Raw genomic sequence first — 27,676 nt, 5'->3', positions numbered from 1 at the left:
GAGAGGGTGGGAGCTACAGGACGCCGATTGGCAGGTCCAGCGGGTGGAGATTAGCGGGGATTGCGCATGCTTTCGGAGCTGGCAGACAGTCAGGAACTGAAACTGCCATTTTTTTTAATTTGTACAGCGCTGAGATCTAGTACAGCGCTGTACTGGGGACAGCCCTGTCTCTTGGCTGTCCCCTGGAGTGGCTCACAATCTGATCCCTCTCATAGGCCAATGCCTATGAGAGGTGATCACAGTGATTTAAATGGGGGGGGGGGGGGGAGGGAGTGAAGGTGGGAGGGGTAAAATAAAAATAAAATGATTAAATTTTGATTAAAAAAATAATAAGATTAATTAAAAAGCACATCACAGCAGCAATCAGATCCCACCGACAGAAAGCTATGTTGGTGGGAAAAAAAGGAGGTAAAATTCATTTGGCTGCTAAGTTGTATGGCTGAGCAAAAAACTATTAAAGCTGCAGAGTGCTGAATTGTAAAAAAAAATCTCCTCGTCACTAGGGGGTGTAAGCCTGTTGTCCTCAAGTAGTTAATATGTATAACATACATTACTGTTATTTTAGCAAATAAGGGCTTGTAATTATTGATAGGGTTAAAAAAAGAAAGAAAAGAAAGCACTATTTCCAAATAATATAGCATCACCATACATTGTACTAGGAACATAATATAAATGTTGTGATAGCCAGGACAAATGGGCAAATACAATGTGTGTGTTTAGGGGATAGGAACTGGAGAAATGGTGTACTTTCCCCCCCTTGTATTTCCCTATAAAATGCTTAGAAAATAAAGTAATTACTGAAAACAAGTAACACCCCCTGCAAATCCTAATTTGCAGTGAAAAAAATAAAAATAATTAACGAAATATAATTTAGATGAGATAAGTAGTGATAAAGTTAGAGCCCCTTTCCACTAGGAGTGGTGCGATGCGGCTACATAGCCGCATCACACTACAGGTGTGCTGAAACACATGCATGGCAATGGAATAGTTTTCACTGCGTGCATGTTGTGCAGAGCGGTGCAGAGCGATCCGAGAATCTGCAGCATGCTGCAGATTTTCGCACGGCCGCATCCGCATCCCAACTCCTCAATTGACTTCCGCATAGGGAGATGTGGAAGTGAAGCGATGCTTCTAGGTAGCAAAGCACATCTGAGGAGAAGGGGGTTGAGTAGGAAGGTAATATCACGTAAAGATGGGGGAAGAGAAGCAGACTTATCTACTGTATTGGGGCTGAAAGAAGAGACTTAAGGTGGCCACACACGATACAATAAAATTACCCGATTTTACGGCAAGTCGATCAATATGATTGGATCCCCCCCTGCGCTTTTGTACCCTCAAAACCTAGGCCCCAATGAAAGCCTATGGGGGATTTTAGCACATGTGCACACCCGTAACTCTGGTTTGCAGAGATGTAGGGAACCCAAAATTGGAGTGCAAGTACAACAATATGCCTTCTACCTGCATTTCGTGAGATTCAGACTTTGCTAACGGCCATGGCTGTGATTTATGTTCGTCACCACAGTACCATTGCAAAAATAAATAGGTTTTTGTGACCCTAGGCTATGATCTCTTTGGGTTAGGGGCCCAAAACTCACCAGTCCTGAGCCCCCTAAGAGTCCCTACAATGCTAGAAATTTTTTTTACTGCTGAGCCATTGCCCTTTGAGATTTGAGATTTTGGAAAGTGAACTAGGAAGCCCAATGAAAGCCAATGGCAAAATTCAGCACTTTTGCACCCCCATAACTCTGGTTGATTTATCACCCACCGACTTTAGCAGTTAATAGCAAAGGCCCCTTACATCCTAGCAACACAAAATTTGCAGGTTATGTTAAAAAGATAGTGGGAAACAATATAAAAAAAAACTGGTTTATTTTTGGGGAATGTTCTGAGAGTGGGAAATCTGAAAAAAATTGACGTGGGGTCCCCCCTCCTGAGCCTCTGTAACTCCTTGTCCCCCATGCAGGCTGGGATAACCAGAATGTGGAGCCCCGGCTGACTGAGGCTCTGCACTGTGAGTTATACCAGCCCACATGGTCCATGGTATGGGGAGGCTCTGGGGGGAGGGGGCAACCAAGCCTCCCCCTTCCCCACGGAGCTCTTGTCCAATCCATGGACAAGGGGCTCTTTCCCACCTCTGGTGCCCCAGGAGGAGGTGGGGGCAACGACTGTCTGGGGGGGGTTCATGGTGGCATCTGGGAGTCCCCTTTAAGAAGGGGACCCCAGATGCCCACCCCCCCTCCCAGGAGAAATGAGTATAGGGGTACAAAGTACCCCTTACCCATTTCCACAAAGGGTTAAATTTAATAAAAACACAACCACGAGAAAAGTATTTTAATAATCTTAATTAACCAGAAATACTTACCTGTACCTTTAAAAAAATGTTCCCACAGCAATATCCTTGGTAAATGATCCAACGTATACAGTATCCTCTATCTTGCGAACTTCAATTGAGTTGATTGAAGATCTCCCATGGCATTTAGCTATACTATACCTTACAATGCGTCCTGCCCACTCATAGCGCCGGCTCCCGCTGTCCTCCCCGCCTCCTCACCTGTCACCCTCACCTAGGCTGGCAGCCGGTGCACCCATGGGTGCCAGCCTGGGTGAGGGTGACAGGTGCAGGCAGGTGTGGATAGACCGCGGGAGCTGGCAGCTATGCATCCGCACAGGACGCATTCTAAGGTATAGTAACCGGCTCATGGGCAGGAGACTCAATTCCACCGTGCTCTCTGCTGCAAAGTGCAGGGGACAGCCATCCCCCAAACCCCCCTAACTTAGGAATGGGGCATCGCATTGACTTGGGACCCAATGCAAAGGAAAGCCAGGACTTTCAGCTTTCCAAAAATGGTTAGATCTGGCTAGGGGTTTAAACAGAACTTTAACATAAAGCTGACAAACTTTCCAGATGGGATAATATGTAAGTACCCTGCTGATTTTTAAAGTAGAATGTTGATTAAAATTACATGAATTAGTTCATTTAGAAACTTCACTTATTGGGAAAGTTTAAATAATATTTAAACTTAAGGTAAAATGCGTCAAAAACTACTAGTAAAATTAACAAGTAAGGCCTCTTTTGAACTGTGTGCTCAGCAAGCAGTTACTAGGCAGCAGTGAGCAGTTACTAGGCAGCAATAAGCAGTTACCAGGCAGCAGTGAGCAGTTGTGAGGGTTTAAGAGACATTTCGCTGCCTATCAACAGTCCGTGGAAAAGAAGCCTAAAGGTAGTAGCATCAATTACACCAATTATTGCTAATTATAAGACGCAGGAGATGACGGGGCCATACCGTTTTTGCATAGGGCAAACAGCAAGTTCCTGCCGCATGCAGCAGACAAATTCAGAGGTTAGAATTTGAATGAAATTTGCCCATCAGAGGTTTTCTTGAGAACAGCAGCTGTCCGGAAAGAAAACAGTCCCATAAAGGAAAAGCCACTTTAAAACGCAATGTTTACAGTTTGGCAACTTTCGGGGGTTGATGAAAGATGAAGCGAGGGTTCTGCATCAAAACAACAATCATTTGTACGCGCATTAAATTACGCTTTTCAGTCCATTCATAAACTCCTGAAAAGGTTTACAATGTGAAGTATTTATTTAAGAAATGCCAATGAAAACATACACACACTTAACTTTTTCACCATGTTTAATCTTCAGTTTAACAAGCAAAATAATATAACAAATATCACATGTCTTTTACCTTTTATAATCCATTGTGGTTTTCTAAACAAACCTAAATACCCATTTCACATACCTCAAATACCTACAATTAAAATCAGGTTCACCAGATCAGGTACAAATGATCAGAACATTGTTTCAGAGGTTCTTGATGGGAATCTTTCTAATGATGCTGGCCACACACGCATTTTGTGCAGTCTTCCAGTCAAATTAGATGGAAAAGAACCTGAAGTGAGAGGCATATTTATTCCCCTTTATAAATATAAGTTGCCTGGCAGTCCTGCCGATCTCTTCACTATTCAGTGTTAATGGTGTAACCCGATTGCAAATATAAATTTGCCAGCATGATTACATCTGAACATTGGACATGAATCAACTAGTTACACGTACAAGCATGGGGGAAATATACAGACAGTAGTATAGCTATAGAGCCAGGGCACTCAACGCAAATTTTGCACCAATACCTTCCCTGTTCTCTACCTCAGTCACCCCAACACTGCATATAAAACTGTTACATGATGCAAACTCCCATTGTCAGAGAGGTGTAAGCAAAAAGGGGAGGGAAGCAGTCTGTTTATAACTACCACCATTCAAAAATATATATCATTACCACTAAAGCCCAAATGAACTAAAGGGGAGGCCAACATGTGCCCATTGGGCCAGGTTCCCTAGACTAATGATATCCCTATCACTTTGCCAGTGCGTACAGACACCATGCATATATAGCGTTGCAGCCAAGATTTACCCTCACTAGAGGACAGTTCACATATACTATTTTATGTTGCATTAACCACAGTATAAACAGCAAGCAATGGACAAATGCAACAATTCCTTCACATAGACCGCATTACATATTTCTATTTCTAAAATGCAGCACATGTTTCTGGGCAACAGAAGCATGGACATTCATTTGATGAATGCTGCACCTCCACTCTCAGGCATCAACAAAATGTAGGGCCGGAGTCACATGGTGTTCAATGGATTTATTTATAACAGCAGAACACAGATCCTGTATGTGAACGTATTGCTGTACTATAGTTAGAAGATTAACAGACTCCTAGTCAGCAGATTTCAAACTTTGAGCAGATACTACTATACATCTGCAACAAGCTGGGACAAGCAGGTTAGAAATGCATACATGAAAACATAAATATGTGTACCTTTCATACAGCGTACCCAGCGACAATATGTCTAACAAATACATATTTTAGAAGCACATGTCCTCTGTACTGCGTGTAAAGGCAAGGGGCAGATTTGGTGGTTTACGCAACCCTGTTTCCAAAACAGTTATGTTGCCATGTAAAATGTAAATAAAAACAAACCGTGATGATTTGCAAGTCATGTAAAACATCAAATTCTTTTTTATGTACTGTAAAGGTTACATGGTAGGATTACGGCAGCTTTGGCATCATCAAGCCAGGACTTAACAGAGGCAGAGTGAGCAGGGATGCCGGGCAGAGCGGAGGGGAGCAACGATCACGGGGGGAATGTCAATAAGGCGAGTCCCGGTTCTCTTCTGCCCCTGCTACCGATGCTGCTTTCAATGGTCACTATGATCGGCCGTCGGTCATACTGATCATGTGATCAGGAGCCAATCGCTATGGCTCCTGATCAGTGAAGGGAGATGTCAGCTGTCATTTGACAGCTTAAAGAGAAACCGTAACCGAGAATTTCTCAAACAAATCATCCCACAGTGTGATGTCCACGTCTCACAGCTCTGAGGTCCCGACATCACACTGTGGGAGCCTTGTTGCATTGAGGAAAAGAACAGCTGTTTCCAACTGCCAAAAAAGCCAGCAGCATCTCCTTCCAGTGACATCACCTGCCAGCAGTAAAAATGTCACTATGTAATAAATGTCAATGTAAATCGGGTAGAGTAAAGATTTTACAATGAGCAAACACTGACTAAATGTATATATAATTATTGTAAAAGTTAAGCACTTTGTTTTATTACCTTATTTTCACTGGAGTACCTCTTTAACCCCTTTAGGACCACAGGCTTAACCCATGCAACCCCCAAGGGACCAGACTTTTTTTTTTTCAAATTAGGGTTCTGCAGCTTTAATGGCTTGCTGCAGCGCCACACATCCGTCCACACAAATTAACCCCCCCCCTTTTTCTGCCAACCAACAGAGCTTTCTGTTGGTGGGCTCTGATCGCTGCTGTGGGCTTTTTTAAAATTAATTTTTAATAAATTTATTTCTCTCATTCAAAAAAAAAAAACTATTTTTTTTCCTCCCTCCCCATGCCAGCCAATCACCGCTATCGGCTGTCATAGGCATCAGCCTATAAGGGTCGATCTCTCTTGTGCCACCCCAGGGGACAACTGAGTGACGCGGCTGTCCCCAGTACAGTGCTGCCGTAGATCGCAGTGCTGTATAATGTAAATAGATGGCGGTTTCGCCATCTAACAGTTCCCTAGCGGCGATCGCTGTTGGGAGACTCAAGCGGGGATGCACGAACATCGGTGTGCGCGATCCCCAGCAAAACACACCTGCAGGACTATACCCCAATTGGCAGTCGGCAGTCCTGTGGCTGCCGCCACGTTCATGCCAATTGGCATGAGGCGGTTGGCAAGAGGTTAATCGCCCCTCTTGGGTGCGTGCAATCGCTAAAAGCAGGTGGCGTAAAACCTACTCTGCATCAGGTTTAGGCAGCCACAAGTGCGGCGTGGGATTTACGCTCGGCGGTCCCCAGGGCGGTTAAGGGCATATGAATTATGGAACAGACAAATTGTAAATTATCGCAAATACATTCTGTTTTAAGAAGGCAAATCACGCCAATCATTGCTTTTTAGTAGGAGGGCTTGTCTGGCTCTTTTAGTCCCCTATACCAGCGTTTTTCAACAAGTGTTCCGCAGCACACTAGTGTGCCGCGGAACGTTGCCTGGTGTGCCGTCCTCTTCTCCCCCTCCCGCCCGTCCCCGTGGCCGCCGCTGTTATTACCTTAGCAGCGGCCGCTCTCCCCTCTCCAGCGCATGTATTTATTCAAGCAGCGTATCTCCCGGCTGCTCTGTGTGTGATGCGCAGGAAGCAGGGCTCGGTTACCATAGTAACGGCGATACATATCGCGGCTACAGGAAGCCGCTGTCTTGCTTCCTGCCGCATCACACAGAGCAGCCGGGAGATACGCTGCTTGAATATACACGCGCCGGAGAGGGGAGAGCGGCAGCTGTTAAGGTAATAACAGCGGCGGGGACGGGCGGGGGGCACCACCTACCCATACTGGCTATACCGGGGCACTATACTGGCTATCCTGGGGCACTATACTAGCTATCCTGGGGCACTATACTAGCTATCCTGGGGCACTATACTAGCTATCCTGGGGCGCTATCCTGGGGCACTATACTGGGGCACTAAACTGGCTATACTGGGGCACTATACTGGCTATACTGGGGCACTATACTGGCTATACTGGGGCACTATACTGGCTATACTGGGGCACTATACTGGCTATACTGGGGCACTATACTGGGGCACTATTCTGGCTATACTGGGGCACTATTCTGGCTATACTGGGGCACTATACTAGCTATACTGGGGGGCTATACTGGGGCACTATACTGGGGCACTATTCTGGCTATACTGGGGCACTATACTGGCTATACTGGGGCACTATTCTGGCTATACTGGGGCACTATACTGGCTATACTGGGGCACTATTCTGGCTATACTGGGGCACAATACTGGGGCACTATACTAGCCATACTGAGGCACTATACTAGCTATACTGAGGCAACTAAACTCCCTACACTGAGGCAACTATGCTAGCTATGTAGCTGCACCTCCCCCCCCAAAGCCTGCTGCGCACGGCACTGTCCACTAGGTCGCGCAAACAACCGGGGGCCGCACCCCCCCCTTCCCCCGTTCCCCGGAGAAAAAATTGGTCAGAAAGTGTTCCCCGGGCCAGAAAAGGTTGGGAACCACTGCCCTATATATTCCTAGTGGTTTGGGTCACCACGAGCTGCTTGGTTACTCTGTTGTAAATGGAAGACAATAGATTTAAAGCTTCTCCCTTCACTGCACATATTTTATGATTATTGGAACTATTACACATTTATATATAGAGTTGGCATTTTTTCACGCTGCCATACAGAATATCTCAATTCATGCCAAATTAAAAATAAATAAATAAATAAAATCTGTGAAAACTATTATCAGACATCGAGAAAGCTAAATGTATTGAATATAGGTAGGTCCATGCATGTCTAAAGGTGGCCACACACGACAATAAAATGATCCGATTTTATGGTAATTAGATAAAAATGATAAGATCTCCCCCAACAACAACAAAAAAAAATCGAAAGCTTTTTTCTTCCATTCGACTGAAAAATCCGATCGGATTTCCCGTTTTCTTCAATTTTAATCGATCCGGAATGCCAGATATTTATAATTTCTTCACTCTTTCTAAAGATTGTATGGTGTGTGTTGAATTGCCAATTTATTAATATACACAGCCTAGCAATTTTGTCAGAGTTTCCAATCATTTTTATCATAATTGGGGGAAAAATTGAACATATATGTGTGGTACATTGGCCATATTTTTGAAATGTTACAGTCAGAAAAATTGATTGCAATTCTTAAATTGAACAGATATTTAAAAAAAAAAAAATTGTATGGTGTGTGGCCACCTTAACCCCCTTGCCTGTCCAATTCCCGCGGCAAGGGGGCAGCGCAGCGCTTTAATTTTTTTTTTTTTTTTAAATCATGTAGCAAGCCCAGGGCTCGCTACAGGATAGCCGCTAAGCGGCATCCCCCCACCCACTCCGCTCGCCTCCGGCGATCAGAGTAAGCAGGAAATCACGTTCAGAACGGGATTTCCTGCTGGGCTTCCCCGGTCGCCATGGCGACGGGGCGGGATTACGTCACCGACGTCATGGACGTCGGGACGTCAGAGGGAATCCCGATCCACCCTTCAGCGCTGCCTGGCACTGATTGGCCAGGCTGCGCAGGGGTCTGGGGGTGGGGCGCCTTGGCGGGTAGCAGTGGCGATCGCGTACCACACGCAGCTAGCAAAGTGCTAGCTGTGTGTAGGAAATTTTTTTTTTTGAAAATCGGCCCAGCGGGGCCTGAGATATCCTTCTACGCAGGTTACCCCGAGCTGAGCTTGGGATAACCGGCAAGGAGGTTAAAGGTAGCCGTATACCACACAATCTGATTTTTCTTTTCAAGTCTTATCACTTCCATACAGTACAGGTGCATCTTAATAAATGAAATTATCTTTAAAAATAATTTCAATAACTCAGTTTAAAAAGTTATATAAATACATACAGCAGATTAATTACACAACAGGTTATACATTTCATGCATTCATTTCTTTTCATTTCACCAATTGGCTTATAGCTAAGGAAAACCCCAAAATATTTATTTCCTTCAACCACTTAAGTATCGGCGGTCTCTGCCCCCTCAAGGACCAGAGACTGCTGGAACTAGAAACGGCGGAACACCGACAGATAACGACGAATTGCCACGCATACCCGCCGCAATCGCCATCACCGCCGCACTTTGGGGACCTGGGCCACCCACTCTGCCGTCTCTATGACGGCAGAGTTCCTGTGAGCTGGTCAGGAGCCACTTTCATTGGCTACTGACCCTGTCTTTCAATGTAAGCCAATGGGAGTTGCTTACCTTGAAAGACAGGGCCAGGAGCCAATGAAATCGGTTCCTGACCGGCTCACATGACCCTGCTGTCATAGAGACAGGCATAGCAAGTGAGCTGCGGTGAGAGACGTCGGGATTCAGAGACGAGATCGGCGGGTGCAACGGAATTGGGGGATGCGCGCAGTGGAGGCTGATTGAAATTCACGCCTTGCCAGCCAGGTAGCCACCAAAACAGGGCGTAGATTTCAATTAGCTTGGTTCTAAAGTAGTTTAATAATACCAGTTGTCTGGCAACCCTGCTGATCAGTGATCCTTCACACTAGCGGCAGTGATCGCTAGTGCTTTTGAAAGTGCTAGTGTAACTAAAAGTACTGGGGCGAACGCCGGTGATTCGCATTAAAAGTAAATGCAGTGCTTGCAGCAATTTTTTTTTCACGACTTTAAGGGAATGCAAGGTTAAAAACGTGAATTGCAATCGCTCATCATTCGCAAAAATGTACAATGAAAAATACATGCAAACCGAGAAAAAAAAAATGGCCACCGCAAAACGCTCTGCCCGCTACCGCACAAAGCGGGGGATACTGCATGACTATACGGTATTCCCCGTCTGGCATCCATCCAAGCAGGAAGTGACGCGCTTTTGCGGTCACTTCCTGTTTTGGGTATATTGAAGCGTATAGTAACAAATACCAAATTTCCACGCATGTGCGCCACAATGTTGCCGACAACTTTTTTTAAAACCCTGCATCACCATAGACTTACACGACTCCTGGGCCAATGCAGATCGCCACAGGAGCTGCACGATAACGTTGGTATGCACTCGCATTAAATAGGGAACTTCTGGTTTGGCTTACTGCAACGTGGGGTGTGTGAACCTACAGACTTTCATTGCCCCGGGGCCCCTGACCTCTGCAGGGGCCCTGCGCCGCCCTCCCTGTCAATGCTGCTCCCCGAGTCCCTGCGAGTGTGCTTCCTGTAATTACCTATCTCAGCAGGCGAGCAGGGAGCGACTGCAGATACCGTACACACTCTGAAACTGGCACACTGTCTCCCGCCCACTCTATGACTCGGCGTGTGTTTACACATTACGTGCTGGGTCATAGAGAAGGAAGAAGACAGCATGCCAGCCTCAGAGCAGAGTGCTCTGAATGTGCAGCCGCTTCCTGCCCGCCCACTGAGATAGGTAATTACAGGAAGCATACTCGCATGGACCTGGGCAGCAACTGGGTAACAGAGCGGAAGGGGGGGGGTGGTATGAAGTCTCAGGCAGGGGGGCCCCACTCTTAAGTTTGCCCCAGGGCCTTGGGGCCCCTTAAACCGGCCCTGCCCACGGGTATGGTGCAGTAAATTTACCGCACCACAACGCCCCAGTGTAAAAGGATCCTTAGAGGCAGTGAATCAGCAGGACAGCCAGGCAAAGTGCATTGTTTAAATGGAAAAAATGTCAGCCACCAGAGGTCTCTCCCCTCAGGCTCCCTTTAAAACATCGTAAAAAAAGCTCACACCTTATGATTAAAATGCTTTTAAGCCTACACCTAGTAAGAAATTACTCAAAAAAAAAAAGATATAATAGATATTGAGTTCACAGTACTTTTTCACCTACTTTTCAGTACTTTTTCAATTACAAAGTGCTAAAAAGTTACTTTAAAAAGAAAATCAATCATTTTTTTCTTCAATAATTTTTTTTCTTCAAGTTTTTTTCCAAGGCGATATTTTATATTAATTGTCAATAAAATGCTTTTCAAGCCACCAGCAAGCAAGAAAATACTCTTTAGGCGTTAGGCATCACCAGGGGGTATTACGGTTAGGCACCACTGTGGGGGGATTGGGGGAGTGTTAGAGTTAAATATCACCAATGAGGTTTTATGGTTTAGGCATAGGCACCACTAGGAGGCGTCTTAGGGTTAGGCAGCACCCGGGTAGGGTTCTGTGTGAAAGTAAAGAGAAGTTAGGTCACAGTAATCACGTTTTTCAGCTATATCCAGCACCCTGTTATAACCGTATTTACATTTCTTGGTTATATCCATCACCCTTTTATAACCAAATTTACGTTTCTTGGCTACATCAGGCCCTTTTAAATGAATGCAGCACCGACTCCAAGTTGCTTGAGGTCCAGTGTGAGATGTCCACGGTCAGTGATGATTTGGGGAACCATGTCATCTGCAGGTGTGTTGGTTATCTGTGTTTTTAAGTAAGTCCAAAGTCAGCACAGTCATCTACCAGTAAATATATTTATTTCATGCTTCCCTCTATGGACAAGCTTCATGGAGATGTTGATTTTTTTTTTCAGTAGGACTTGGCACCTGCCTACACTGCCAAAAGTACCAATAACTGGTTTAACCATTTCAGCTGCGCGGACGTGAGCTTCACATCCGCAGCGGCAGGTGCTAGAGCCGCAGGGACGCACTAGTCACGTCCCTGCAGTTTGGGGTGTCTGCAAGCGATCCTGCGGGCAGATGCCCGCGGTCGCGCTGCTGCTAGCAGGGGGGATTGGCTGCAGGGGACAAAAGTCCCCTGTGCTAATCCGAGCATGTCCGCCGAGAATAAACACTGTTTTTATTCAAAAACAGTGCTTATTCTGTAAATGGAGCCGCCACGCCATCATTTCCGTCGGTTTCCGCCACCCACTCATTATATTTATGAATGGAAACAATGTTTCCATTCATAATCTCCCCACCGCCGATGGAAGCCTACGACACTTCCACTTGTTACAATGTAACAATACATTGTATCCTTTGTAGCGTAATTGTACGCTACATAGAATTTTGCTCTGCGGGGACATCTTGTGGACAAATGGTAAAATACACCTACAGACTATAGGGGAAAAAAAACATATCTATGTCAAGAGGGCATCTTATTAAATAATGGGCTCAAAATTAGTGATGGATGTAAAACTGAAAAAATGCACCTTTATTTCTAAATAAAATATTGTTACCATACATTATACTAGGGATATAATTTTAACATTGCAATAACCGGGACAAATGGGCAAATAAAATGTGTGGATTTTAATTACGGTAGCATGTATTTTTAAACTATAATGGCCAAAAACAGAAATAATGGTTTTTTTTCAATTTTTTTGTATTATCCCTGTCAAAATGCATTAAGGATAAAAAAATGTTTAACATAATGTACCACCCAAAGAAAGCCTAATTGGTGGTGGAAAAAAACAAGGTATAGATCATTTATTTGTGATAAGTAGTGAAAAATGATTGGGGAATGAAAGGGAGGAGTGCTGAAAGGGGAAAATTCCTCTCGTCCATAAGATGAAAAATACCCGCGGGCTGAAATGGTTAATGACTATCGTATTAGTGTGCTTAACTGGCCAGCAAGCAAGAAAATACTCTTTTTTTAAACAGTGCTGAAACATTATAAAACAGAAGCAAAAACAAAATTATCTCCAGGGAGGAAACTTGGAGAAAAAGTGTATTGGATCCAGCCCATGTGTTTGATTCCACTCTAAAATATTTAAAAAATAATAACCTAAAATATTTGCAAAGGTGTTCTGAGTCTTTAAATTGTCTCTTGGTCCAGTGGCGTCATCCACGCAATGATGGGAAAGACTCCTTGTTTGATAGTTGTCCAGAAGACAGTCATTGAGACTCTCCGCAGGAAGGAAAAACCACATGAAGGTAATTGCTTAAAGTGAATCTGTATTGTTAAAATCGCACAAAAGTAAACATACCAATGCATTAGGGGACATCTCCTATTACCCTCTGTCACAATTTCGCCGCTCCTCGCCGCATTAAAAGTGGTTAAAAACAGTTTTAAAAAGTTTGTTTATAAACAAACAAAATGGCCACCAAAACAGGAAGTAGGTTGATGTACTGTATGTCCACACATAGAAAATACAACCATACACAAGCAGGCTGTATACAGCCTTCCTTTTTAATCTCAAGAGATCATTTGTGTGTTTCTTTCTCCCTGCAGTTCTCATGCACAGTGCTCTTTTTTCTCCTGCAAACAGCTTTGCCCTTGTCTGTAATTCTTCAGTATGTGAAATCCCAGCCAGCTCAGAGGACGATTTATCCAGCTTGTAAAAGATAAGAGAGAAGAGAGAAGCTGCTCTAATCTAAATAATACACAGGCAGTGTGCATAGAGGGGCCTGGAAGGGGGAATTCATAGCAGAACCACAACACTGAAGAACTTGGCAGCCTTCCAGACACAGGCTGACAAGTCTGACAAGGGAAAGATACATTGATTTATTACAGAGACTGTGATAGCAGAAAGTGCTGCAGTAAGCCAGAACACATTAGAATAGCTTTTGGAACTTGTAGGATGATAAAAAACAGGATGCAATTTTTGTTACGGAGTCTCTTTAACCCATTTTGGTTTCTGGACGTAGAAACTACGTCCAGAAACCATGTGCGCTACCGCGCGCCCCGTGCACGCGCACTCCTGGCCGCGGATTCGGTAGTCAGGGAATCAATATATCGGGCTATGAAGCCCGATTACTGATTCCTCTCCCCCGCTGAAAAAGCGACAGCTTCTCTCGGAAGCTGCGCCTTTTCTGGCCGTTCCATTCCTGACGCGCCACTCTAAGCGTGTGTTACGCTTAGAGTGACATCATGTAAACAAACTCATGGCCGCCATCTTGTGGCCAAAAAGTAAAACTACACCTGAAAATGAAAATAAATTAAAATCAACACACATTTACATTAAAAATCTATTGTTTACCCCCCACCCTCCCAAAACTACCCAAATAAAATGTTTACTATAAATAAAAAAAAACATTTCAATAAAAAAAACAAAAAAACATGTAAATATTTACCTAAGGGTCTAAACTTTTTAAATATCAATGTAAAGATGAAATATTTCTATATTTTTTTTTATTTTAAACTTGTTAATAGTGATAGATGCAAAATGGAAAAAATGCACCTTTATTTTCAAATAAAATATTGTCGCCATACATTGTGATAGGGACATAATTTTAACGGTGTAATAACCGGGACATATGGGCATATACAATACGTGAGTTTTAATTATGGAGGCATGTATTATTTTAAAACTATAATGGCTGAAAACTGAGAAATAATGAATTTTTCCATTTTTTTCTTATTCTTCCTGTTAAAATGCGTTTACAGTAAAGTGGCTCTTAGCAAAATGTACCCCCCAAAGAAAGCCTAATTGGTGGCGGAAAAAACAAGATATAGATCAGTTCATTGTGATAAGTAGTGATAAAGTTATAGGCTAATGAATGGGAGGTGAACATTTCTCTCGTGAAAACCACGGAACCTGAATGGGTTAAGAAGTGGTCGGTTCACAGAGTATTGTATCCAAGCATATTATTGGAAAGTTGACTAAGGCTGGTTTCACAGTGGGACGTTAAAGTCCCACGCTACAGCAGCCAGTAACACAGCCTAACTCACAGCACTGTAAAATCAATGTGCTGTTCACAGTGCACACGTTGCGTTACATAGTAACGCAGCACGTTTAAACAAAGTGCTGCATGCTGTACGTTATACTCGGCTAAGCCACGTTAGACTGTTTGCACATGCTCTGTAATGTTGGAGGAGGAGGTCTCCCCTCCTCCTCCTCCGCTGCCAGCCACATGGCTAATTAATATTCACTGCACTGTGGTGACTAGTGGTGGGACTGTAGTGTTGTCCGGATCATTTGATCCGGATCTTTTTTGTGAGTCGAATCATCTGGATCACCACAATGTACGATTCGGTACGCAGTGGATGTCTGTCTGTAAGAAACAAGAACATACAGAATGTCAAGTGCAGGGAAAGTCCTGTCCTGCTAGTCATTTCACCCAGTCTGCTACCCTAGTAAAAGGATTCAAATGATCCGATTCAAATGATCAGAGTCCTTAAAAAGATCCGGACTTCCTATCACTAACCTAGAGCGCTGCTTTGAGAGCTGCATAACGCAGCTCAATTTGATGTTTAACTTTAACACCACCATGCGTTGCGTTAGGGGCACGTTATGCGACCATAACGTCCCGTAAAACGCAACGTCTTCATAAAGATCCTGGGAACACTTGTAACCCATCAAGGAAGTACTCAGGACTGCAAATAAAAAAGACTTGGGATTGAATCCTGAATTGCGGCCTCAGAATTTATGTTGCGCTTCTGTCCCGACGGACGGAAGGCGTCTGAGCTGCAGCCATTAAGGTACGCTCAGTAGGCAGTAGCAGTTCCAAAGAGCCTCGCCCAAGTACTCCTTACCGAACAGGTGTAGGCTTTCTGAACAGGGAGAGCTAAGGTTCTAATCCCAGTCCCCAGTGTCAGAGGTAGAGCCCTTAACCACCACACTAGCCACTGTCCCTTTAAATTTTTTTATTTTTTTTTTAAACAAACTTGCCATCAGAATAACTTATGCATCAACCTTGCATCTATTTATATGCAAAAAACAGTGTTGCAATTCAAATGTCTATGTGCAGAATCCCTGCACATAATAAAGTAAAAACACATCTGCTAATAGCTTGACTCCTGTGCATATTCCCTGCACAAAATTATCTTCTGAAAGCACATCTGCTACCAGCATCATTATCTGAAAAGAGCACTTGCTATTGCAAACAGAATGTCTGTGTATAATTATTACACACCATTGTTATCTGAAAATTAGCTTTGCAAACTGAAGGTTTCTGTGCATATTTTTTGCATGTAATTCTGCATTGCATTCAGAACCCTGCATTCAGACTATGTGCCAATCCCTGAACATAACTCCTATCTGAAATGCACCATTGCATTCAGAATATCCATGTGCTAAAACCTGCACATAATTCTTATCTGATAAGTAGCATTGCATTCAGGATCTGTAAAGCACACCTGCTGGCAGATAAACTAAGCATGCATATAATTGTCTGAAAATGTATGCACACAAATCATTAACAGAAAACCCAAACTTGTTATAACATTTGTGCACAAATCATTACATGAAAGGATAACTGCTTTCAGAATATTATGGCCAACCAAAATATGTATGCATGTATTTGCATAATCCGCACCACAGCCATTCATTGTAATCAGCCATGCTTCAATCAAAATGCACAATCCCTGATTGTGGAAAAATCTACTTTGAGGCCTGGAACCCACTGAAAACCGCAAACGCAAAACGCAACCGCTAGCGTTTTGTCTGAGCGGTTTGCAAGCGGATTCATGCGCGTTTTTGGTCGTGTTTTGCAACATCGTATTTTTTTCCCCAGCGGGTGCCTAGCGTTTTGCGTTTTGCGTTTTTATCCTGATTGGTCCTGTGAATTATTTTTCATTTTGTTACAGTGTGCTTAACCGCAAAACGCTAGCAAAACCGCTCAGTTTAGGTTTTGCTGAGCGTTTCTGCTAGCGTTTCAATACTTTACATTGAAGCGCTAACGCTCCCAAAATGCTGCAGGTTCTGCATTTGCGTTTCTGGGAAACGCAAACGCTCCTGTGGAAGTTGCCCCATCCATTAACATTAGCCCAGCGTTTTGGCAAACTGCTAGCGTATCGCAGTGCTGCCAAAACGCTGCCAAAAGCGCTCCTGTGGGTTCCAGCCCTTAGACCCAGATTTAAATGATTCCAACAATCAAGCAATTGATTATGTATATGGCTGCTCCCCTGTGGTATGAACGCTTGAATTCGAGGGAATTGCCAGAACAAAAAGGTGTAGCCTGCATAGGGCAAGAGGGTAAAGCTGCCCTGAAAGCTGAGAAAGTTGTAGCCATTTCCTGTTTCATGGGTTTCATCAGGTCAAATAAAGCTACTGTGGTACTTTCAGGTCTAGGAGCATAAGACTTAGACTTGATATAACAGACCAAACAAAGTCTTAGAGGTTCCTTCAGGCAACTTGCAACCACATTTAGTACATCAGCTAGACTTCGAAGTGCTTTTGAGTTTCTGTAGTACAAAACAACTCAAACACCAAGAGTCTTACTAACATGTACCCATTAACAATATGACAGGAGTCTGCAATAAACACTGCAATGTGTTTGCTTACCAGTGGATGTGACCTGACTGCTCAGTCTCACCAGTTGCAGCACTCTCCTGAGCTTCTGTGGTGGGCCCACTTGACTGCACCATGACCCCCTCAGAGCTGTAACGTCTGCGTGTATAGCGTGGCCATGGCGGTTTACAAAACTCGCACGATCAGTACGCATGACGTTTTATGCATGACGCAGTACGCACCACGCGCTCACGTGTATCCAATGATGCATACATGCGACCTATCATGCAAACTTGCGTCATATTCGGGCATGCGGAAAATCCGGCATCTCTGCTTACCGCCGCCATGCCCGCAGAAAGTATAATGAAGAGAGGGAACCTCTCCAGTCCCCTTCATTCAAAATAGGAAAAAAACAGGTAACCTCCTGCTTAGCTTCCTATTCTAGGCCGCACACCAGTAACAAGCCTAAATTATACTTTACAAAAAAAATAAAAAAACAAAGAAAAACCAATAAAAATGGTGCAGCAGGTGCCAACAGGCTCCCCTACTGAAAGGAACAACCTTCCCTGGTGCTTCCGTGGTGAGGTCTGGGAAACAAACAAAAAACTGTGGGAGATTGTGAGGAGGTGGGATTTATACTGCATCAATTAACTATTTTAATTCTCTTAAGGTATTTCCGATTTGGGAGGGGGGACTTACACAATCTCAGGAGGGGCCGTCCTGGAGGACGAAGGGAGGAATAAAAACAAACCATAAATTCAACAGGTCTCAGGTCTTTAACAGCTCTGACCAAGTAATAAATGTCAGTCAGGGGGAGAGGAGAGCTGATAATTCCTGTCCATGAATGTGTGCATAAAGAAACTAATCTGAACTCAAAAGTTCTACTACTTGAGCACATATATTTTTCTTCTCACAGCAGCTTGTATGTCCCCACTCATTATACTAAGGACAAGATCCTCAGATGACAACAAATGCTGACTGTCATCACACACACTCTGCAGTGACCAGTGAGAGAGATGCAGGGATCTCTGAAATTCAGGCAGAATAGAGCTAACCAGAAGTTATTTACTTTGACATGTGACCTCTTATCTCTCCAAGTCCTTCGCCCTGCTAAATTTGATCGCCCTAGGCCTTGACCTTTGTGGCCTTTCCAGAAATCCGGCCCTGCGTATCACAATGAAGCAATGCCCACCGGCTATACAAGTGTCTCGGGGGTGGCACACCAAAGATAATTAGGTCGTTGCTTCATTGTGGACCAAATTTGATCAGCTGGACAATCACTTTTGTTTGGTCATTGAGCTACCTCAGCCTGGCGACCATATGGGCTTGAAAACCGCTATTGCCTGCACTCTGGCCATGGTGCAGAGAGAGAGATAGAGAGAGATAGAGAGAGATAGAGACTTCATCTGTTACATTGCCGCCGGCTTCATTTCGTTAAATTACGTTTTGATAAATTTGGCCGCAGCGAGACGGCCAGTAGATACATTAATGTTACAGAAATCATTCCGTTTCTCACATTGGCCGCAGCGCAGTGGCCACTTCGCACATTGGCCGGCCAGAACCCGAAGTGGCCAGCCAGAACGCAAAGTGGCCAAACTTCGGGTTCTGGCCATAACATGTACACATGCAAGATGTTTTATAGCACTTTAGCCCTCCAATTTGCGTCAAATCCAGATTTTACCCCGGGACTTTTGGCGTCTATCTCACTCATCCATGCAAAAACTCAGATGTTAGACCCCTTGAAACATCTTTTCCATCACTTTTGTGGCCAGCATAAATGTTTCTAGTTTTCAAAGTTCGCCTTCCCATTGAAGTCTATTGCGGTTCACGGAGGTTCGCATGAACCAAACTTTTGTGTAATTTGATCAGTTAAAAATAACATATGCATGACATGAAATGCCGTGAAGAGTAGACACCACCATGTGGGATTAAGATTAGGCACCACTGAGTGGGGAGGTTAGAGTTGGGCACCACCACCAGGGGGTGGTGGTCTCGGGGTTAGGCACCACCAGGGGGTATTGGGGTTAGGCACCACTGTGGGGGGAACTGGGGAGTGTTAGGGTTAAGTATCACCAATGGGGTTCTTAGGCTTAGGCATAGGAACCACTAGGAGGGGTCTTAGGGTTAGGCAGCACCAGGGTAGGGTTCTGTGTGAGAGTAGTGAGCCGTTAGGTCACAGTAATCACTTTTTTTCAGCTATATCCAGCACCCTTTTATAACCGTATTTACATTTTTTTGGTTATATTCATTACTCTTTTATAACCAAATTTAGGTTTCTTGGCTAAATCAGGCTCTTTTTAAATGAATGCGGCACCAGTGCGATTGGTCCACAGTCGGTGATGATTTGGGGAGCCATGTCATCTGCAGGTGTGTTGGTTATCTGTGTTTTTAATCAAATCCAAAGCCAGCAAAGCCATCTACCAGGAAATATATTTATTTCATGCTTCCCTCTATGGACAAGCTTCATGGGGATGTTGATTTTATTTTTCAGTAGGACTTGGCACCTGCCTAAACTGCCAAAAGTACCAATAACTGGTTTAAGGACTATCGTATTACTGTGCTTAACTGGCCAGCAAACTCACCTAACCTAAAAACAACAGACAGTTGATAGGGCATTGTAAAGAGGAAGATGAAATACACCAGAATAAAAATGCAAATGAGTTAAAGGTTGCTTTCAAAGCATCCTGAGCTACCATAATTAGAGACATCAAATTTTGGGTTCGCCTGAACTAGAACTTCCACAAAAGTTCTAGTTCAACCGCCCTAGACTTCAATGGGCAGGCAACTTTTAAAACCTACAGGGACTTTTTCTGGCTACAAAAGTAATAGAACAGTTGTTTCAAAGGGTTTAACACCTGGACTGTGGCATGCTGGAGGGGGATCCATGCCAAAAAGTCCATTAAAAAATTACAGAGTTGACGCAGACCAATTCACATTGACAGACCAAACACCACGTTTACCGAGGATGAGCGCTAACAGGTCTGTAAGGCCCTTGGGGGTGTGTGTGGTGCTGCATGTGCTCTCAACTGAACGGACCAGCATTTCTACAAGTTTTACCAGACAGACAGGCTCAGTGTACAGCAATTTTTTTGTTTGGCCCATTTGTGAACTCCACTAGGCTAACAAGTTATGCGACCATGCAGCCACGCGAGATTGAGTGGAACAGGTCTGTGAGGCCCTTAGATGTGCTGGTGCTGCATGCACGCGCAACTCAATAGACCAGCGTGGCGTGCAGCAGAGGCCAGGATGGGGAGTTATTTATGGAACTTTATGATGGTAGCAAGCAGACTGGCTCAGTGTCCAACCTATTTTTTTTTTTTGCCTATTTGTGAACTCCTCCATGCTAACTAGTTAGGCCACCATGCAGCCACACGAGATTGAGCGGTAACAGGTCTGTAAGGCCCTTAGATGTTCGGGCGCTGCATGCATTCTGTCGCAAACATCAAATTTTCCGTTCGCAAATGGCGAAAGCGAACTTCCGCAAATATTCACAAACAGGCAAATCTGGCGAACCGCCATAGACTTCAATGGGAAGGCAAATTTTAAAACCTACAAAGACTGTTTCTGGCCACAAAAGTGATAGAAAAGTTGTTTTAAGTGGTCTTACACATGGACTGTGGCATGCCTGAGGGGGATCCATGCCAAAAGTTCCAACAAAAATTACAGAGTTGACGCAAAGTTGGGTTTTAATCCCTAAAGAGCAGAATTATGCACAGCTCTGGGTGTCAGTGGGCTGTGGAGTGTCACACACAGAGTAATGCAATAGTACTATCAGAATAAAGTGAAATAATAATGCACAGGAGTGGTACTGTGCATGCAACTTAATGTTGCAACAGCAGTAGTGTGCACATAGCTCTGGGTGTCAGTGGGCTGTTAAGTGTCACACACAAAAAAAACAAAACAAAAACACAGAAAGCCGATGCTAGCCCTCAAAAAGGGCTGTTTGGGGTGCTTTCACAGCAAGTGAGGAACAAGAACACAGGCCTAGCTAATGCTTTCCATACCCATCTGCAGCAAGTCTGACCCTGTTCTCACTAACAGTCAGCAGAGAATGAATCTAATGTGGCCACCACAACTGCTTTTTGATAGGGTAGTGGGGGGTCCAGGAGGGGGTGCTGATTGGCTGCCATGTGTCTGCTGACTGAGAAAAAGGGTCAAAGTTTAGCTCAATGATGATGTATAATGGACGGGTCAAATGCGCCAAATGTTCGCTGTTGGCCGGGGAACTGTTTGGGCCATCTCTAGCACTGAACGCACCAGTGTGGGCATTTAAAAAAAAATGTTATTTATAAAAAAAAAAAAAAAAAAAAGTAATTGTCTTGGACCCTTGCCCCAACACTGTGTGCCAGAGATGTGGTCACTTGGCTCTGCACAGGATGCTGCAGGTTTACAGATACAAATGGAATTTGACAAAAAACAGTCAATGTTATTTAGCAAAAAATTGAATTGCGATTTAGAAAAAAAAAATGTTATTCGTGCACTGGGATGTGGAATAGGCCCTGGAGAGCTGGGGGTGATATACCTGCCCTGACCATGCTTTGCAGACCAGGTATCAGTGGTTAGATTAACCCTTGCCACAACACTGTGTGCCAGATATGCCTTGACTTGGCTTTCCACATTATGGTACAGGTTGGGGATTTTCTTCCTGTACAAATAAGTTCTGATACCATTCACTGTCGTGTCCCAATTGCATCAATTTTTTTTAAAGCCTCAGACTCCACCAGCTTGTATGGTAACAGCTGGCAGGCTAACAGTTCCGACAAGCCAGCTGTCAGATGCCGGGCAAGGGGGTGACTTGGAGACATCGGCTTCTTGCGTTTAAAAATTTCCTTGACAGAAACTTGACTGTGGGCAGATGAGCATGAACTGCTTAAGATAAGAGGTGGAGTGGAGGGTGGCTGCGAAGAACAAGGACAGCAGAGGGTGTCATGGCTGAAGAAACTGTACTAGGAGGAAGCTGGCTTAGACTTTGGGTGCCGATTCTCCTCATGTGTTGCTCCCATTGGTGTTGGTGTTTGGAGCTCAGGTGCCTTATCAAAACAGTTGTACCTAGGTGGGTGTTGGATTTCCTGTGACTCAGTCTTGTGGCACCGGTTGCAAATGGCTTTGCTGTTGTCAGAGGCAGGCACACACAAAAGTTGCCACACTGGTGAGCTTTGGGTTGATGGCATTCTACCGGTGGTGGTAGGAACGGCAGAAGTTGGCGGGCTTGTTGGCTGGCTGACCCAAGGTACCGATACATGATGTGTGGCAGTGCCACTAGCTCCTTTTGATGATTCCCCTCCCCCCCCCCGCTAGTTACATCAACTTATCTCCTCCTGTCTGTCTCCCCATCTGAACTGTCCCCCTGTTCTTCATCTATTCTTGCGGGCACCCATGTGATATCCATGGACACACGTCATCATCATAAACTGCCTCACTTGTATCAGACAACTCCAAAAAGGCACCGTGAACAGGTACTATATCATCATCAAGACACCTTACGTCCATGTGTACTGATGCCTGACTGAAAAATATCAGGTGGTGTAACATCCTTATTGCCTTCATCCTCTGCCAATAACGGATGTGCATCACTAAATTCATCACAGGAATGTGTGAATAACTCCTCTGACATATCAAGTGGAGTTGTGGTGCTAGTGACGATTTTGGCTGCCAGGCAAGTGGTAAGTTATTGTGGGGTGCCCAAATAAGAGCAGGTAGAGGATTGTGCTCAATGTTCCGTGCAAAATCTGTAGAAGATGGGGTGTGCTGTGTAGGCCAATCAACTATGTCCTTTGAATTTTGGGTGTTGATGGTACATGCCCTCTGAACACTTGGCATTCTTCCAGGGCCGAAGGCAATCACAGCAGCACAACCTCAAGCACCCCTGCGGGAAGGCCTGCCTCTGCCTGTCTTTTTTATTTGGGTTACTGTGCCTGCAACAAGGGAAAAATAATGCACTGAGGTGCTACTGTGCCTGCAACTGAATGGGCCAACAATCGCAATAGTGTACACAACTCTGGGTGTCAGTGGGCTGTGTACACACAGAAATGCAGTAATACAATGAAAATACAGTGGGAGAAAAAAACCCCACTGGAGTGGTACTGTGCCTGCAACTTAATATGGCAACAATAGCAGTAGTGTACACAGCTCTGGGTGTCAGTGAGCTGTGTAGTATCACACACAGAGAGTGAGTGCCAGTGGGCTTTGTGGAGTGTCACACACAGAGAAATGCAATAGTTCAAATACAATACAGTACAGTGAAAAATAAGTCACTAGAGTAGTACTGTGCTTGTGTCTAATGTGGCACACAATAGCAGTAAGCAGTAGTACTGGGCGCAGCTCTGAGTGTCAGTGTGCGCTGTGGAGTGTCACACACACACACACACACACACACACACACCAGAAGGATGTAGTGGCCCTTAGAATGGACTATAAAAACATATCCTAAGAACTAGGCAAACCTAGCTATGGGAACCATCTTTTTTTTGGTACTGTATGGAGACGGTTGAAAAATGTCAGTGGAATGTGGATTTCCAAGCTTCCAATCGAAAATGGGCCTATCGTGATGAAAATCGGTATGCAGAAATCGGAATCCTGCAACTCGTAAATTTTAGCCCAATCTCACAAATCTAAAGCATTGGACCATTCACATTTTGATTACCATGCTAATTTTAGGCCATTCAGGAGTCTTCTAAAGCATTGGTTAAGTCCCCCCCCCCCCCCCCCCCAAAAAAAAAAAAAGAAAAAAAAAGAAAAAAAAAATCAGCAATTTTTTTTTAAATTTACAATTAACAATTGACCAAAAAAAAAAAAAAAAAAAATCTATGGAATTTGAAAAATCACTTTTCTGAAAGCATAAAGGTTGTTGGAATCGGAAATCAGCATTTCCAACCATTCTTAGCACCGTATGGGGTGCTACAAGCTTCTTTTTGCAGAATATTACTACTTTGAGCCAAATATATAGCTGCATGCTTTGTGTGGTTTAAAAAAAAATAAAAAAATAATATAAATATATATATAAAATTTCATCTTGTGTACATGAAAGTATTGCATGGAAAATAAGTAAGCAGCTTACATTTAATCTTGAGCCTGGAGTCTGTCTTGATCTTTTCTCTGCAAGAAGATCCTTGACTGTGTGCTTTACCCTTACTCCTTGGTAGATCCTTTTGTTGAAGTCAGTTGGAACTATAAAAAGGAAAAAAAAAAAAAAAAAAAAAAGAGCAAAGAACAATGATTTAAACATATTTATTAAAATAGTGTTAACCAGCTATGTTAAAATTTGCTCTACTGGCTGTTTGCCTAGCCTGACAAATTTCTTGCCATCCACCAAATTGAAGCCACAGTTGACAGAATAACCATTATTAAAACATTTCTGTTGCCCGTGATATTTTTGATCCAAAACATCCCTGTAGATATTCCCCCATGCATGGTACACGTCATTACATAGACAAAAAAAAAGAAAAAAAAAAGAAAACTACCCAGAATTGCCTACCACTATCTCACTATGAAAAAGGAAGAAGGGGCCCTAGCTGCCGATATTACTCTGCAAATCAACTGAGGAGCATTTTGGAAAATTCCTGTTCTGGGCGAGACTGGAGTTCCAATCTTCACAACATTCACTTGTGTAATGAGTTTACCTATTTACATTACTGGGCATAGAAGTTGTGAATATATGTAAAGGATTAAAGAAGACTTTTGGAACCCTAGTCAGTTCACAAAATAGCATACCTTATCCTAAACCTCCAGTTACCAAGGGCATCTTTTACATTGATTTGTTAAGGGTTGCTGGAAAAAAAAAGGTAACCAGATGTAGCCAAGGAAAGTAATTTTGGTTATGAAATGGCACCCTATATAGCCAAAAAAAAAGTGCTTTCAGTTATTAATGGGCACTTGTTATAGCCAAGAAAAAAAAAAAAAAAAAAGATAGGTTGGTGGATATCAGTGTTGCTTGCAATTTTTTTTACAAAATCATTTTCCCATTGAAAATGCCATTTTCAAAATAAAGTAGCTTGTATTTTCACATTTTCCAGAAAACGATTTTTACCATGAAAATTTACAAAAAGCGTACACATCATAATGACTAAGCATTTGAATTGTGGAAGGCAACAGACCACACTACAAGATCTTCCATAATTGTGGAATGTACCTGTATTGGTGCAAACTGATATACAGCGCCAACCAGGAATAGCAATAAAGCTATTAAAAAATAGCCTTGCTCCAGGACCAGGAGACAACACAATCACAACCTGAGTACATCCAGTACATTTGCTGACTGTTCCATTCATGAAAGCGCAAGGCAGGGAAACTGTTAAAACATGAAGTACAAAATTACCCAGCAAGCTCATGGTGAACCAGAACTCCTAGGAGTGTGTAAGGGGCTACAAAGGACCAAAAAGCCCTCTTAATAAAATGTTAGGCAAAAAAACAAAAAACAAAAATTGCCTTCTTAAAACAAAAAGTATTTGCGTGTATTCAGGTTGGTGTGAGCATATGATATCTCCCACGATGCATCACTGCTGAATATGCAAAACATCCTGTGTTGACCCTGTAAGCTAACCACACCTCCCGATCCCCTGGAACGCAAAGGTGTATCCACTTGTTTATTGTGTAGAGCCACAATAATCCAACTTGCAGTTGGATTATTGTGGCTCTGTACAATTAAACGGACACATCATTGCATTCCCATCAACTACTTTGAGGTGTGCCAAAAATGTGGAGTTTAACATCCCTGCTCTGGGCTATTTAATACTTAACTGTTATAAATGTTGCAAACTATGCAGTCCTACCCACCACCATCCCGCCCATGAGGTACAGTGAGGCAGCTTCCTCAGGCAGCGTAAGTGTAGGGTGGCACCCACCTGGCCATGGGTGGGGGGGTGCCAAGCTGGAAGGGGTAGCAGCCAGGAAGGGGGAGCAGCAGGCACATCAGTGGGGAAGGAGGGGGGGGGGGCGGGGGAGGGAGGGGGGGGCGGGGGAGGGAGACCCCCCCCCCTCCCTCACCTGGTGCTCCCAGTCTGCGTTCCCCCTCCAGCTAATTGTGCAACATTTCTATTTGTGTCAGGCAGCGAGTGGGGAAAGCAATGACTCACCTGCTTGCGTTCCACCATTCGCATCACTTCCTGCAATGCCGCCCACTGTACTTCTGCAGCGCCTGGGATGGAAGCAGGCGAGTCATTGCTTTCCCTGCTCGCTGCCTGACACAAATAGAAATTCTGCGCAATTAGCTGGAGGGGTAGCATGGACAGGGGAGCACCAGGTGAGGGAGGTGCTCTGGCCCCCCCTCCCCACCGCTGTGCCCGCTGCTCCCCCTTCCTGGCTGCTATCCCCTCCAGGATACCTATGCTGGGGGCAATGATACTACCTATACAGGCATCCTCACAAGTTTGCCCCAGGTGGCAAAAAGTCTAGAACCAGCCCTGGTCCTACCACCTCAGCAGCACTGAGTATTGTAACTGATATGTGTCTACTAGACTCCAGCAGGCCCCCCAATTATTTCTCGTCTTACTGAAAGACATTTAGCCATGCCCACAGCTGTGCCCCTTCTGCTCATGCAATGACTCATGTCCCAGCCATACTTTTCTTGAGATAATCCCCCTTGGCCCCCCAACTGTCCCTGACCATTCCTTTTTGCCTTGTCCTGCTTCCATGCGGCTTCTCATTTCTATTTGAGCGATTAAGTGGTGCTTCCTGGCTTTATTTGTACTCAGATGTGTTCTAGTCATGTGGTGACCATTTTGTATTGCAGATATTTGTTGCGGTTTGTGAATGCCTGAAGAAAGGTCTACCCGAAACAAGTCGACGTTGTCGTGTGAACAAACTGCTGATCATCTGTATATGCTAATTACACTATTATGGGATATTTTTTTCAAGAACCGTGATTTTTTACACTTTTTTATACATTAAAACATTATGCTCATCTTAAAAAATCCTCTTGGTTTCCTCAAATGATTGAGGTTTATATATCCTTATATTTATATATGCCCAACCACCCCTGGGACAGAAACGAAATTCTAAATAGTTTTGGTTGTAAACCTTACAAAAAGTTCTAACAATATTCAATTCCAACCTAAACAACATTCCCTCCTTTTCCATCCCGCTAATAATCTTCTGCAATATAACCAGTATCATCAGGGTTCTGCACTGTAAATTTCAATAAATAATGCGTTTTCATACTTTATTACTCATACAGTTATCATATTTGCTTTTGTGCACATAATATTGTCTGTTTACAAATTATAAGTTTCCAAAGTGTAGTTTTTCTTACCTTGAAAGCTGGCATTGCATTTTATTCTTTTTCTATTATACCTACTTTTTATTATATATTAAAATCATCTCATGAGCTATTCCGAACACTGTGTGTGCCTGAAGCAGAGACAGTTTCTCAGAGAGTGTTTGTTTACATTCCAGTGTTGATGCATTTGTGTTTAACAAGTAAAGAAAGATACTGTTATCTCCAGTTTGGATGCAGATTTGAAGGTGAATAGCAGGAGAAAGTGCTTTGTTTAACCATTTCAGTGATGTTCTGCTAGATTTTTTTTTCTAGGATAGTAGCTT

The 27,676-nt window shown here is 43.8% G+C and overlaps 1 protein-coding gene across 1 annotated transcript in view; it reads right to left on the bottom strand.

Annotated features, from left to right (window-relative positions):
- Window positions 1-24,365, bottom strand: part of POU2AF2 (POU class 2 homeobox associating factor 2) — a 63,538-nt gene extending 39,173 nt beyond the window's left edge. Inside the window, exon 1 of the mRNA XM_068242197.1 lies at window positions 24,198-24,365. Within this exon, the coding sequence (XP_068098298.1) occupies window positions 24,198-24,365 (168 nt within the window). The remainder of the gene's footprint in view (window positions 1-24,197) is intronic.
- Window positions 24,366-27,676: the final 3,311 nt, after the last annotated feature.

The sequence above is a fragment of the Hyperolius riggenbachi genome, chromosome 6, assembly GCF_040937935.1.
Source record: "Hyperolius riggenbachi isolate aHypRig1 chromosome 6, aHypRig1.pri, whole genome shotgun sequence".
NCBI lineage: Eukaryota > Metazoa > Chordata > Amphibia > Anura > Hyperoliidae > Hyperolius > Hyperolius riggenbachi.
This window is presented reverse-complemented; position numbering and strand designations above follow the sequence as displayed.